Consider the following 12,299-nt stretch of genomic DNA (forward strand, 5'->3'; position numbering starts at 1 on the left):
GATGAGTTGTACGAACGTGGCAGGAAACTCTAAAAGATTCGTTGTGTATGTTGAACTAAACGTGACAGTGTAACCCGAGGGAAAAGAGATGTAAGTTTACCTGTGAAATACATTCGTTAAAATTCTACAGTAGTTCCCTTTTCGGCTATTTTTTAAATCCTTAGTTACATATTCGCACATGTGTAAAATTGGTTGCCAGAATGCTTTAGAGACTGAAAATATTCTTTTGATCTTCCTGATTTAATAGTTATTACTTTATTAACTTAATTTGAGTAAAATTTGTGTTAAACTTTGTGATATTATTGTATTAAATATTTGTCTGCTATTATTTCTAAATTACGATATACAGGAATAACCGTGTACTTAAATACAATTTTGTCGTTGTCGTTTAGCTTTGTTTCAAATTTCATCGCTACAATTTCCGTCCCGTAATAATACATACTACACGTAGTGACATCAAGATGAATCTTATATGCGGATCAATTTCCGGATACGAGCGTTTAATAAAACTGCGCGGGGACGCACGAAACCCGCCTTTCAATTTACTGAAGGTATAATACCAGCTATCGGCGTGACATCGAAGTGCAAAGGGGATCAGAAAAAACGTCAGGATCATAAAAACCCTCTTTGTTGAGAATTTGTCTCTGCACACCGCGAGATGAATATTGATGCCGATCGTCCGTGAAGTTGATTTTTTTCGTAGAGATCTTTGTTACGAGTTGTACGCGCGTTCAGCACATTGTACCAAGAACTGAAACGAATCACTCGCGCGCCAATACTACCCTTCATAAAAGGGTCGGCTGGTGTATCCATTTGGAGTGTGTTTTCGGACCGGCGAGGTCGTTCGTCACATTTATTCTCGGGTTGGTCTCTCTACTCGACCGGATTCGAAACACCGTCTTTCACGTTTTATTGATCGTAAACGCGGGTGGCAGCGAGCACCCTGAAACGCGGTAACGATTGCGGCTAATAATTCAGCCTAAATAGAGCACGTGAGCCACGACGTAAAAGACGGGATTAAAAAGGTAGCCTCGTGGAGCGAATTCGTGGTGCGAGTTTGAAAAATTTGGAGATTAGCGTGTTGAATAAAAACAGTTTAATGCATTACATTAATCTGTTTGCGGCTTTCTAAGTGGGTGATAATATCTCTAATTGTCTGATAAGAAAATTGTATACAGAAAGAACGGAAGCATCTAAAATTTAGTTAAATGTATATCTGAAAGTATTTTTGTTGAGTCAAAATAAATTACATAGGGCACTCAAGTTGATTGCTAGAGTGTTAAAATTTTTGCTTAAGTTTTCTACATAAATATTTTGATGGTTAAACAAAAAATTATTTGCAGATCTGCATCTACCTAAATATTAAAAATTTTTTTTTTTATGTACGTTTATAAAGATCTCTCTCTCTCTCTCTCTATCTATCTCTCTCTCTCTCTCTCTCTCTCTCTCTTTTCCTAAGCTAATATTTCATGTGTCAGTTGAGAAACAGTTTGTGAAGTAGAATTCTTCTGGTAAATGAAGATTCGGTATTGAGAGCGTTAATTGAAGTCTATAACTCTAAGATTCCGGGCTTATACGTGAGAAATGAGCGATCTTCTCGGGCGATGGCAATTATTAATTGCTTCCAGCGATATCGTCCCGTTCATTAGAAGTTTTTATCAAATGACGGCAGTTCGAACCGTCGTTTGCCACATAATCCACGATATTAATGTGAGGTAATTTTCCGGCGGTTGTAGAGTTTCATAGGGTTTTTGTCTTCCGCCAGCGCACGAGGAAATAAAATCGCACAAAGTGAAAGAGAGAATGATATCATAAAGTTTTAACATTTTTACACGGAATTATTTTAATATTGTTGGACTTAACTCTTTGAAATATTTGTATGCTACGTGAATGTAATACAGAATAAAATACACTTAAGTTAAAAAAGTATAAAAATTAAATATACAAAAGAGAAAGACTGTTTTTCTTCAATATTATTGTACATACACTATTAAATATTAAAGGAGTAATAGTATTCAATCTCTTCAATTAAATAACGCATTTTATCATTTTTAACTTCTGTATATGTCAAACTGTAAATCAATCCATTTCTGTAGTTATAGTTTAAAGTAAATATTAATATATGTGTGCGCTTAGTAAATAATAAACTTTAGTCAAATATAATTAATACATTTTCTTTTGAATTGTGTAACTCCATTGTTTTAGTTAAAAATGATATATTCAATAGAAACAAAATCTATAGAAATGATTATAAAAATAATTTAAATTGGGTATAATTTGACATTTGAATTGAATAAATTTAACAGCGTGTATACAAATGTTAATTTCATCTCGCACGATTGATTCGAGCATTTTTCATTTATATGTATATTGTAACACATCATTAAAGTAGTTTTGTATTTTCATGAAGATTTCACTCAAATGACTCACGCAGGAATAATATGCTAAATCCGCAGTAAAATCGATGAGAATATGTATCGCCGTGCCGCGTATGAATTCTTGTTCGCTGCACAAACGTGTTTTAGGTCGGGCTTGTAAATCGCGCGTCTAAATTTTCATGCTTTGTTAATAATGCACCCGGCGCGGCGGCGTTGCGATATGGTGCTCGTTAACGAACGGAGCGATACCGCGAATATAAATCGTCCTCGTTGCCGGTGCTCTCTTCGTCCTTTCTACCGTCCCTTGTCCGACCTATCGCCAGTCCTCTTGGTGGCCATCTATGTAGATAGCACGGTCCATCCTCCTCCTTTTAATATTTAAATCGAGCTCGTTCGCGCAGCACGATGTGCCTCGGGTTTCCCGGTTTCTGGTTTCCGTTTCCGCAGTGTCGCTCGTTGAGCTCGCAGGAGGAATCGTGAGAGCTCCTTTGACGAAAAGGATCGGGTTTGCCAGAAGATTCATGCTAATCTGGAATTAATTTCGCATCTTCTGTGTGATTTTATTTAGAGAAAATGCAAAATATGCTAAATTGTAATTCCCGGTTCTGAAAAGAAATACAAAAATATATTAGCAAACTTTACATATTTTAGTATATATCTATTATTATGTTATATTATTTTTCTATTACTAATATCTTGTATTATAGTCTTTTATATTTAATATGTGTTAGTTGGAAATTGATTGTCTTTTATCAAGAAATATACATAAAATTGTATCGAAAATGATATTGAAAGGAAAAATTGTAACCGTTGACTTTGTATCATATATTTCATCGGTTTCAAGAAACTTCTATTTCAATATTAAATCTAATAATGTATCTCGTGCTTGTTTATCTGTTGGTCGACCAATCGATGCTATCTTGCCGTTTCTTTGAGGAAAGTCGACATAAGAGGTAAACTCCTCACTTTATCCACAATTCTCGTTTATCCACTACTCAAACGAGCAACGTCAATACTCGCTGAACGAGTGTTTTCGAGCCAAGTTAGATATTTCAACTTACTTTTGTCATTACTCCAGATTTACCCAATAGAAGTTGGCATTTTTGATTTTTCCATGTTTCTAGATAAATTAATTTAATTATTTTTATTTTCACAAATTTCTAATTTATAATATTATTATTTTACGTAATTTTTTAAAAAGCTATTTAAAATAGGTATAATAATTTAAAAAAGGTCTTTTAATTAAAATAATAATTATTATTATTATCATGCTGAGTGTTTTACATTCACTTCAGCGTAAAAAGAATTTAATTATTATGATAGATATAGAAGTAGTAATGAAATATTATTATAGAATTTCATACTATCAAATATTTTTTGCATTTTCTGAAAAAGATTTTAAAATGTAAAAGTTCTTTCTACTACAATCATAATTTTCATGAAAATTACTCTCTCTCTCTCTCTCTCTCTCTCTCTCTCTCTCTCTCTCTCTTTCTATTATCTAATAGGTAAGGATAGGTTATCCGGCTATAATTGCAACCCGCAAATTGATGTGTCTTGTTTGAAATCTGATTCGCAGGAGGTGTACTGTGGCCGCGAGACGATTTGCACGGTAGACGGGCTACACTTCAACTCGCTCTACAACGCCAGGGTGCGGGCCTTTAACAGCGCCGGTGAGGGCGAATACTCGGAGCTGATCGGCCTTCAGACCGCCGAGGGTGAGAGTTTTCTTCTTTTTTTCTTTACGATTTCCTGGGCAAAACGCGCAGAGGCCTCGGTTGGAAAATCGGCGTCGGTGTCGCGTGGAAGACGAACGATCGTAAGCGACGTCGATTTTCCGGTCGCACGTATTTTTTTTCCGCGGCACGATCGTGTGATCGATGAGATGGACGGTAGATGCACAGAAATAGCCGCGATAGAATGCCCATCCGTGTGGCGTTTGCGGAATAATGCGGGCGACAATTACAAATGACTTTGAGGAGACATTTTTACCTTTGCGTTACGAAAGAAAACGAAATTTTTCTTCCAAAAATTTCATTTTATTATCACAAATTTTACTATACGATTAAAATAATTTTGTTTAGACTGTCGAAATAATTATATAGGACGCTCAAATTGATTGTTAAAAAAATGTTCAATTTTAATAAATATTTATTAAATATAAATAATATGTATCTATTTAACACAAGAACTATTAATTTGATTTAGTTATAATTTTCTTTATCGAGTAAATTTTTATTTACTGCAAGTAAATCTTCACTTTATTATTATTATTAGTTTAAAAATACTATAAGTATTAAGATTTAGTAAATTTTTAGTGTAAAATGTTAAAACTTTTTGCAGTATTATTATTAATATTTAAGCTTTCTACGTAATTATTTTGATAGTTTAACAAAGTTATTTTCAAATCTGTATTTAAATTTACAAATACTTTAACTAAATTGTTTTTTCCATGAACGGAAATACTTAATTATTCAATATAATTAAATGTTTTGTCTTACATTTTTAAACAGTGTTTCGACTAACATGACAGATATAGAATACGACAAATAGATACAATGATCCGGCAAATCATATTATTTATAGTCTATAATCTAATTAAAAACTTTTTGGTGCTCATGTTCCATATGACTAAATTTTATGTTAAATCTCTCTCATTTGCATCTCTTCACATTTTTCCAAATGTGTTATTAAGAAAAAAATTTCTGTTTTGAATTCTTAAATCGTAACTTATATACTATATAATAATCAGGTGGAAGTTAAATATTAAACTTCAATTCAACAATCGTGCTATGTAAGAAATTCCATATCAAAGTTTTAAATTATTTAACACGCCGCAAAAGATAAAACATTCCTTCGTTTTTGCATTGAACTTCCGCAGTCAGCTCACGTCGACTTTCCATATCAAATTCTTAAATTATTTAGCCGCACAGAAAATCAGATCCCCCCATTCTCCTCTTCTCATATTAAGATTCCACAATCCCGTCACGTCGTTATTAACATCGAGTGCGGCTACGACATCGAATTCCCAATAACCCCCGGCTCTCGATAACCCAACGTTCGTGCCTGAACGTGTAGTTCGTTAAGCGTGCTTGCGGATCCGAGTCCGCGGAATATTAATCGAAGCTATACAGCAAACCGTATCCTCTGGTCTCTCGCAGTGGCGTGGTTTTCGTGGGCCACCGGCGCAGCTGGCATACCGCAGGAGGTGTCCATATCCGAGGACGCGATGAGCGCATCCTGCGAGGGTTACGAACACCGCGTGGTCCTCTCGAGCGTGGGCTTCTCGCGAGGCGTACACTATTGGGAGCTGACCATAGATCGATACCACAGTGACACCGATCCGGCCTTTGGAATCGCTCGGGCCGACGTGTCGCGTGATCAGATGCTGGGTAAGTTCTCCATCTCTACTAGGTCCTCCTCTACGGAAAATATCGTGCGGTTTATCCGGTCTCGATGAAATATTCATGCGCCACCCGGTACACCCCGGAGATCCCTGGTTTGTTCGGAAATTCGGAGGCGAGAGACGTATGTAGTGTTTTCACCATATTTCTTTCTCCCTTTGTCCCTCTATCTTTCTGTCTCTTTTCGTCTCTGTCTCTTTGCTTTTGTCTCTATACATCGCCTCGGATGAGAGAAAACGACAGCCAAGAGATTCCGAGAGATCGCAAAGTGCGCGACCGTGGTTGTGCAACATACTGGAAGAAGAGGGTATTTTAACCCTTGGACACGTGTGGAAACCGGGTCAATGCTCTTAGAACTGATGAAATTCGGAAATCGATTGTGTGCTGCCTGGTAAACACAGCGAAAATTTATGGATAGGGTCTGCAATCGTGTCATGTATCATCTTCTTTTTCTTACGATTCTTTTGAAATACTCTCCGCGATGCATTTAATAATAGCTATTCGTTCACCTGTCCCAATTATTTTAAACGAATAAAGAAATACATTAATACAAGTATCTAAAATATCATTTCCGCTGTTACTATTATTATAGCTTTAATCAGTTTTCGAAAGATCTAGTGGATCCAGTGGATCATTTCTTTTAACTATCTTTATGAAAAATTGCTTATAACAAATATTTTTTCATAATCTTATATAATTTTAAGAGTTATATATAATCTTATTCCTCAGATTTTAACTTTTAAAATGAAACAAAGTCGTGCAATTATGTAATTTTAAGTAACGATATATTTAATTCAAAGCATACTGAACTCGCGAATATCGGTTAAGGAATTTTGGCGCAAATATCGATTAGGATTAATTAAATTTCAAATATTTTTAACATTACAAATAATTTCACTATCTCTAACTATTTTTAACAAGTTTTACACGTTATTTATTGTACGAGTACTGTCGTTTATATGGCATGCAATTCGAGATAAAATCCAGTTAAGCCAGCGACCCACGATGTTTGTTTTCCTACTGGATTGCTAGCTGGATTAGAATCTTGCCACCATATTGGCTGCGGTGCCGACAGTGCCCAGCATAGCAACCAATATGGTGCGGCAAGAATTTAATCCAGCTAGCAATCCGGCAAGAAAATAAACATCGTGTGCCGCCGGCTTTAGACTATTCTCTGAAGGCAGCCCACTTGTAATCTTGAGAATCATTTTGTTCACAGGTAAGGACGACAAAGGCTGGAGCATGTACATAGATCGTCAGCGGTCGTGGTTCATGCACGGCGGTGGTCATGCACAGCGTACGGAGGGTGGCGTTCAGCAGGGTTCGACTGTCGGTGTCCTCCTCGACCTGGACACCACGCATACGCTACGCTTCTTCGTCAACGACCAGCCGCAGGGCGGTATCGCCTTCCGCGATCTCTATGGCGTCTTTTATCCGGCGATCAGTCTGAATCGCGGCGTAACCGTAACCCTTCATACTGCTCTCGACGTGCCGCGTCATCTCCTTGCACTTCACGAGGAGTATATTAGCGATATGATTCAGAGCTAGGGGTACCTTAACGTCCTCAAGAAAGGTCTGCCACAGGAGATCGGCTCACCTTTAGGCCCAACGATGTACGTCACAGACAGGTGCAGAGACTTTGAGTCGGGTCAATTGCTGGAGAAGATTATCGAGGAGAGCCCGGTTGACGTTAACTAATCGGTAGATCTTTTGAAGATAAATTTAGAGGGATCGTAGTCCGTTTTCTATGAATCTACTTGGCACAAAGCATTAGGAAAAAACGTATACACGAAAACATTTGAAAGTGCTCTGAGATATCATAATATTAATGAGGACGCTTTAATCCTTCCGCAATTGTGCAGCGAAATGAGAGCGGTTTAATCTCCTTAGGGATTCAGAAACGCAATATACGTTTTGCGTATTTTGTCTGAATATTTTATTTATTTAGAATAGTTATATATTTATTTAGAAGTAATATTTTGTGGGAAGTATTTTCCAATTTCGCAATTGTGGCACATATTTTGTGTTCTAAATTTGGTATACTATAAATAAGAATGGTTTTTTATTTGTAATTGAGAAATACGTGGTCCCTGGGGATGTTAATCCGGGCAAAATTCGCCTCGCGCTATTTGTCTGAATATAAGCGGGCTCCACAAGGAATAACGATTCAACAGGTCCAGAAACTTTGGCGAGGTTTCCGAGGGAGGCGCTAACCATGGACCCTTTTGAATCCGCTTTGTTTGGAAAACTGAAACTTAGAATTCAGATTTCAGTTGGAAAATCAGGATTTGTATTTTCCTACTTCATCCACACGATAATCGTATTAAATGGAATCACCAATAATATCAATCGAAGCGCATGTTTCGAAATAGAGAAGTAAAATCACTCGAAGAGTGAAAAGTTACTTCATCCCGAAGAATTAACGAGACTGACATAATTCGCGCACACGTCACGCGATCCATAAATAATGTCTCCCATTAGGAAGCCACGAAAGCTAAGATAAAAGTTCCCTCCGCTGGCAATCAGTCCATTTTCTATTTATACCGTACTGTATATTAAAAGCGGAGAAATGAAAATATTTTTTCTTACACGCTTCCTCAATTTGTTTCTCGAATAATTACCTCGACGAAGACTTAACGCACTTCTGAGGATCGGTACGTCCGACCTTCGGTCAATTACCTTGAGTTTCCTGTTCACACTATAGCCAATGCTGTGATCCAGAAAGAGGCGTGGGGGAAATTATCGGACACTTAACCGAAGGTGGAACGACCGGTCCTCGGAAGCAGGGAGACGTCCATTAGCAAATAGCCAAGTATCGTCGACGACAAACTTTGTCGAAGACTGTGTCCGAATAGAAACGATCAATCGATTGGTTCGAGAGATCGCGTTGAGAGAGCCGAGGAATAGAGAGGAATCTCTTGCGAAATTCACCGCTCGATAGAGAGAAATATATGAGTGAGAAATAGTCTCGTTCGATAGCAACCTTTCTCAATATCCATGACGGGGCATTGGTACTCGGTAACTTCTTACTCTGGGGAGAGTAGAGCCGAAGTGCGCGAAGAAGGACACAGAACATCGAGAAGGGCCTCGAGTAGCCTTTCCTGTAGCGTGCTCCGGATAGTCAGTAAAGAAAGTCGATGACCACAGTCCCACCGGGCGGCATTTGCCGCAGTTTTGTCGATCGTGTAATGTAATTAACTTTTTTTAGCACCTGCTGTTATACAGCATTCACCTTCAACGATTCTTTATATTACAGCAGAGTTTCACTTGCTACGAAATTAAGCAGAAAATTTCTGAAAATCTTTGTATTTCAACATATGTGTATGTGATGATTTAATGACGATTTTTATTGTAAAATAATTTTTCTAATAGAAATTAAAGGAAAATAGTGGAAATATTATGAATCATTTCGAAAAATATATTTCTTTTATGATAAATAAATAAAATACATATTTGTGTAACTGATGTTAGACGATTTAATTTTTCAGAAAATAATGAGACGCATTTTTTCTAACCGAATGAAATCGAAACAGGATTTGTCAGACAGTTAATGACCGTGCGAAGCGTGGGGTTTCAGATCGAAGGCTGACGAGGCGCGATCGACGATGAGGAGAGGGAAGATCGACCACGGTAAGGCCGATAATTATCCTACAGGACGGAGAATCGAAACCTCATGTTATTAGAGCACGCTGACATGGACAGATTCTTCGTCCTGCTTGAAGCGATCGACGGATCGCTCGATCATCCACCCATTATCCATATCGACACACGTATAAGTGTAATCGCGTTGTAGGCGTTAAGTTCCATTAACCTTCCGCAAACCAGGTGGAAAATTAAAATGGATTATATATGGGGTGTCTCATGTTCCATGCTATACTTCATCATAAATATACTAATTTAGTATGACTGGTAACGATGCTACTCTTCAGCTGTACGAAACGGCAACTTGCGCACAGTATACTTTTTAAGAAGTTATGGACGTTCATCTGGCTGGAGTATGTCACACCCCACCTGGTTCGCAGAGAGTTAAAGCGTATAGATAGATAAGGTATAAAACAATGCTGCCACGGCTTTAGTGTACAATAATGAGTATACGTTTTCTAGTCTTCTAGAGACCCAATCGACACAGCTCCTTTTGCCCTTACTCCGTCATTTCTTCCTTCCCTTTTCATATCCCCGCCGGTTCTTTTTTACAACTTTGTATCTTTCGATTCGGTCAGGAGTCATAGGACGTTTGGTCTTCGCGCTCGATCTCGCTGTTATATTCCGATGTAACGATAATCCGGAAGCATTATTCTGCGCCGGGTATCGTTTCTGCGAGCGCGCACGCCTTTTGGCGCCATGTACATAAATGTATATATACATATAACTATATCGATTGTACCGCCGATGAATTTGCCGATTGTACCATTTACGACTGTATCGGATCAATAAAACGCAACGAAAACGCCCACACGACGTGCCATACTTGTGTATGATCCCTCGATTCTCCCCTTCGATTCGCCCTTCTCTCTTCTAGCGATGCTGGATTAAATCTAGTCAGAAATTCTCTGCAGTCTGCAGAATTTCAGACAAAGCACCACATCAAAAAGATCTCTTTTGAAAAATGTTAAACATCATTTTTTGACGTTACATATTAATATTTTTGACGTTCTAATATTTATATTTGATTAATCAATTTTCATGAAATAGAAATTTGTATTTTGAGTTTGAAATTTTAAAAGGAAGCTTGCGAATTGATACCCTTGTGCGATAATCCACCACTGTTCTCCAACCGTTTTCTCTTCTTCTCCACCGTTTTTCATTCATTTGATCCGAAACTTTCGTAACACCTCTTCAGGAAGTTCTCTCGCCGTTGCGCCGGCTCCCGCAAATTGCGACGAGTGGCCAAACGGCGCGGCGGAGGAAAAGGCCGGCGGAGAGCGCAATACGTAGTCTGAAGATGGAAGAAAAAAGGAAGCAAAGGGCGACGAGTGGTCCGAGAGGAAGAGAGTGCTCCGCTCGGCGAAGAAAGCACTAACGCGGTCTGGGCGGGCCCCTTTAACGAATGCAATTAGCTGTCGCGGCTGTGGCTGCGGTGCAGGATCATTTTTCCCCTTCGGGCGTTATTTTATATCGCCTGTGCCGTAAGTTCGTTCAAGCATGGCGCATGATTCGATTCGGAGATTGGAGGAAGGACGAAGTCGCGCGGCCACGTTTAGGGCTAATCGATTTCCTTCTTTTTCCCCTGGCCGTCGTTTCTCCGGTGCAGGATGTAGCAGTCCTTTTGTCGCCAATAGCGTTTTCCTCTAAATAAAATTGCGGGCGAAAATACTGGAAAATGTTCGTGTATATAATGATAAAACATCTGGAAAATCACTACGTGTATACACAGGGAAATTAAAATAAAATACAATTTAGATTTTACGAAAATTTTTAACAAAACTGTATACAAAGTATTTAACTCTTTAATCTTTTATCTGTAGTCATATTTTTAATCTCTTCGTCTGCAACCTCGTTCGTTTTTGTCTAGCCCAAGTTATTTTACTATTCTATGCTTTTAAAGATGTGGAAAAATTAAAAATTTCTCTCTCTTTCCAGAATTACATTAACGAATAATTTTTTAACTTTAAATGTTTATAAAAATTGAGCACAAATAAGGATGTTTGAGTGAATTTTACTTGTGTCAAAAAAGGCTCAAATTACACGAATAATTAATTGATTATCTAGACGATTATTAAAAATGTTTGATAATCCTTTACATGTTCTATTTTTCTTGTTTCAATTAAATATGTTTAATGAACAAGTTTTGTCTTTTGTTGTATAAAATAACGTCATAAATAGCGAAATTGACCCAAGAAGGATAATTTCTGCTTATCTTTTTGCGCACCTATATAACCTTTAGAAAAGCGATAATATGAGAAAAAGTTAAGATCACGTCGGTTTACGACGTGCAAAAAAACATTATAAAAGTTGTTCAATGCCTCTCTGGGAAGTTCTTGTCCTCCACAAATTACAGCCAGCAGTGCTGTTGGGAAGAAAGATGGTCATGGATGTAAGTTGGGGTTAAAGTAGAAAGAAAAAAGAAAGCATCGAGTGTCGCGCGAAGAAGACTTTCCCAGAATATTATTATTATTCGTTTGTTCTTATGAGAAAAAAAGGATGAATCCAAACCGTTACTATTTTACGATATTAGCAATAAATAATTCATCGTTATTCTTATAACTATCTGATATATAGAATATTTGGTAAAGAACAAAGTTTCGGAACATAATTTCTTGACAAAGTTGGAGCGCTTCTTCGCAGAAATTTAGGCCGAAGTATATATCATATTACGAACTTTTACAACTTTGAAAATTAAATAATATTTAATGAATTAAGCTTTAAAGATAATAATGACTATATAACGGAACGTTCTTCTTGATACTTTTAAAAGCATTTATTTTCAAAGAAATTTACTTTGAAAAGAAGTTTTATAAGCATCCAAGATATTTAATGTTAAAAATTTATATAAATTGCACAAAGAATTGTGTATTCG

The 12,299-nt window shown here is 37.4% G+C and overlaps 1 protein-coding gene across 1 annotated transcript in view; it reads left to right on the plus strand.

The window, feature by feature from the left end:
* Positions 1–7,566, plus strand: part of Trim9 (E3 ubiquitin-protein ligase Trim9) — a 112,740-nt gene extending 105,174 nt beyond the window's left edge. Inside the window, exons 6-8 of the mRNA XM_018537620.1 lie at positions 3,958–4,096; positions 5,540–5,770; positions 7,002–7,566. Coding sequence (XP_018393122.1) covers positions 3,958–4,096; positions 5,540–5,770; positions 7,002–7,330 — 699 coding nt within the window. The 3' untranslated portion in view covers positions 7,331–7,566. The remainder of the gene's footprint in view (positions 1–3,957; positions 4,097–5,539; positions 5,771–7,001) is intronic.
* Positions 7,567–12,299: the final 4,733 nt, after the last annotated feature.

Source organism: Cyphomyrmex costatus, unplaced genomic scaffold (genome assembly GCF_001594065.2).
Source record: "Cyphomyrmex costatus isolate MS0001 unplaced genomic scaffold, Ccosl1.0 scaffold18, whole genome shotgun sequence".
In the NCBI taxonomy this organism is placed as follows: Eukaryota; Metazoa; Arthropoda; class Insecta; order Hymenoptera; family Formicidae; genus Cyphomyrmex; species Cyphomyrmex costatus.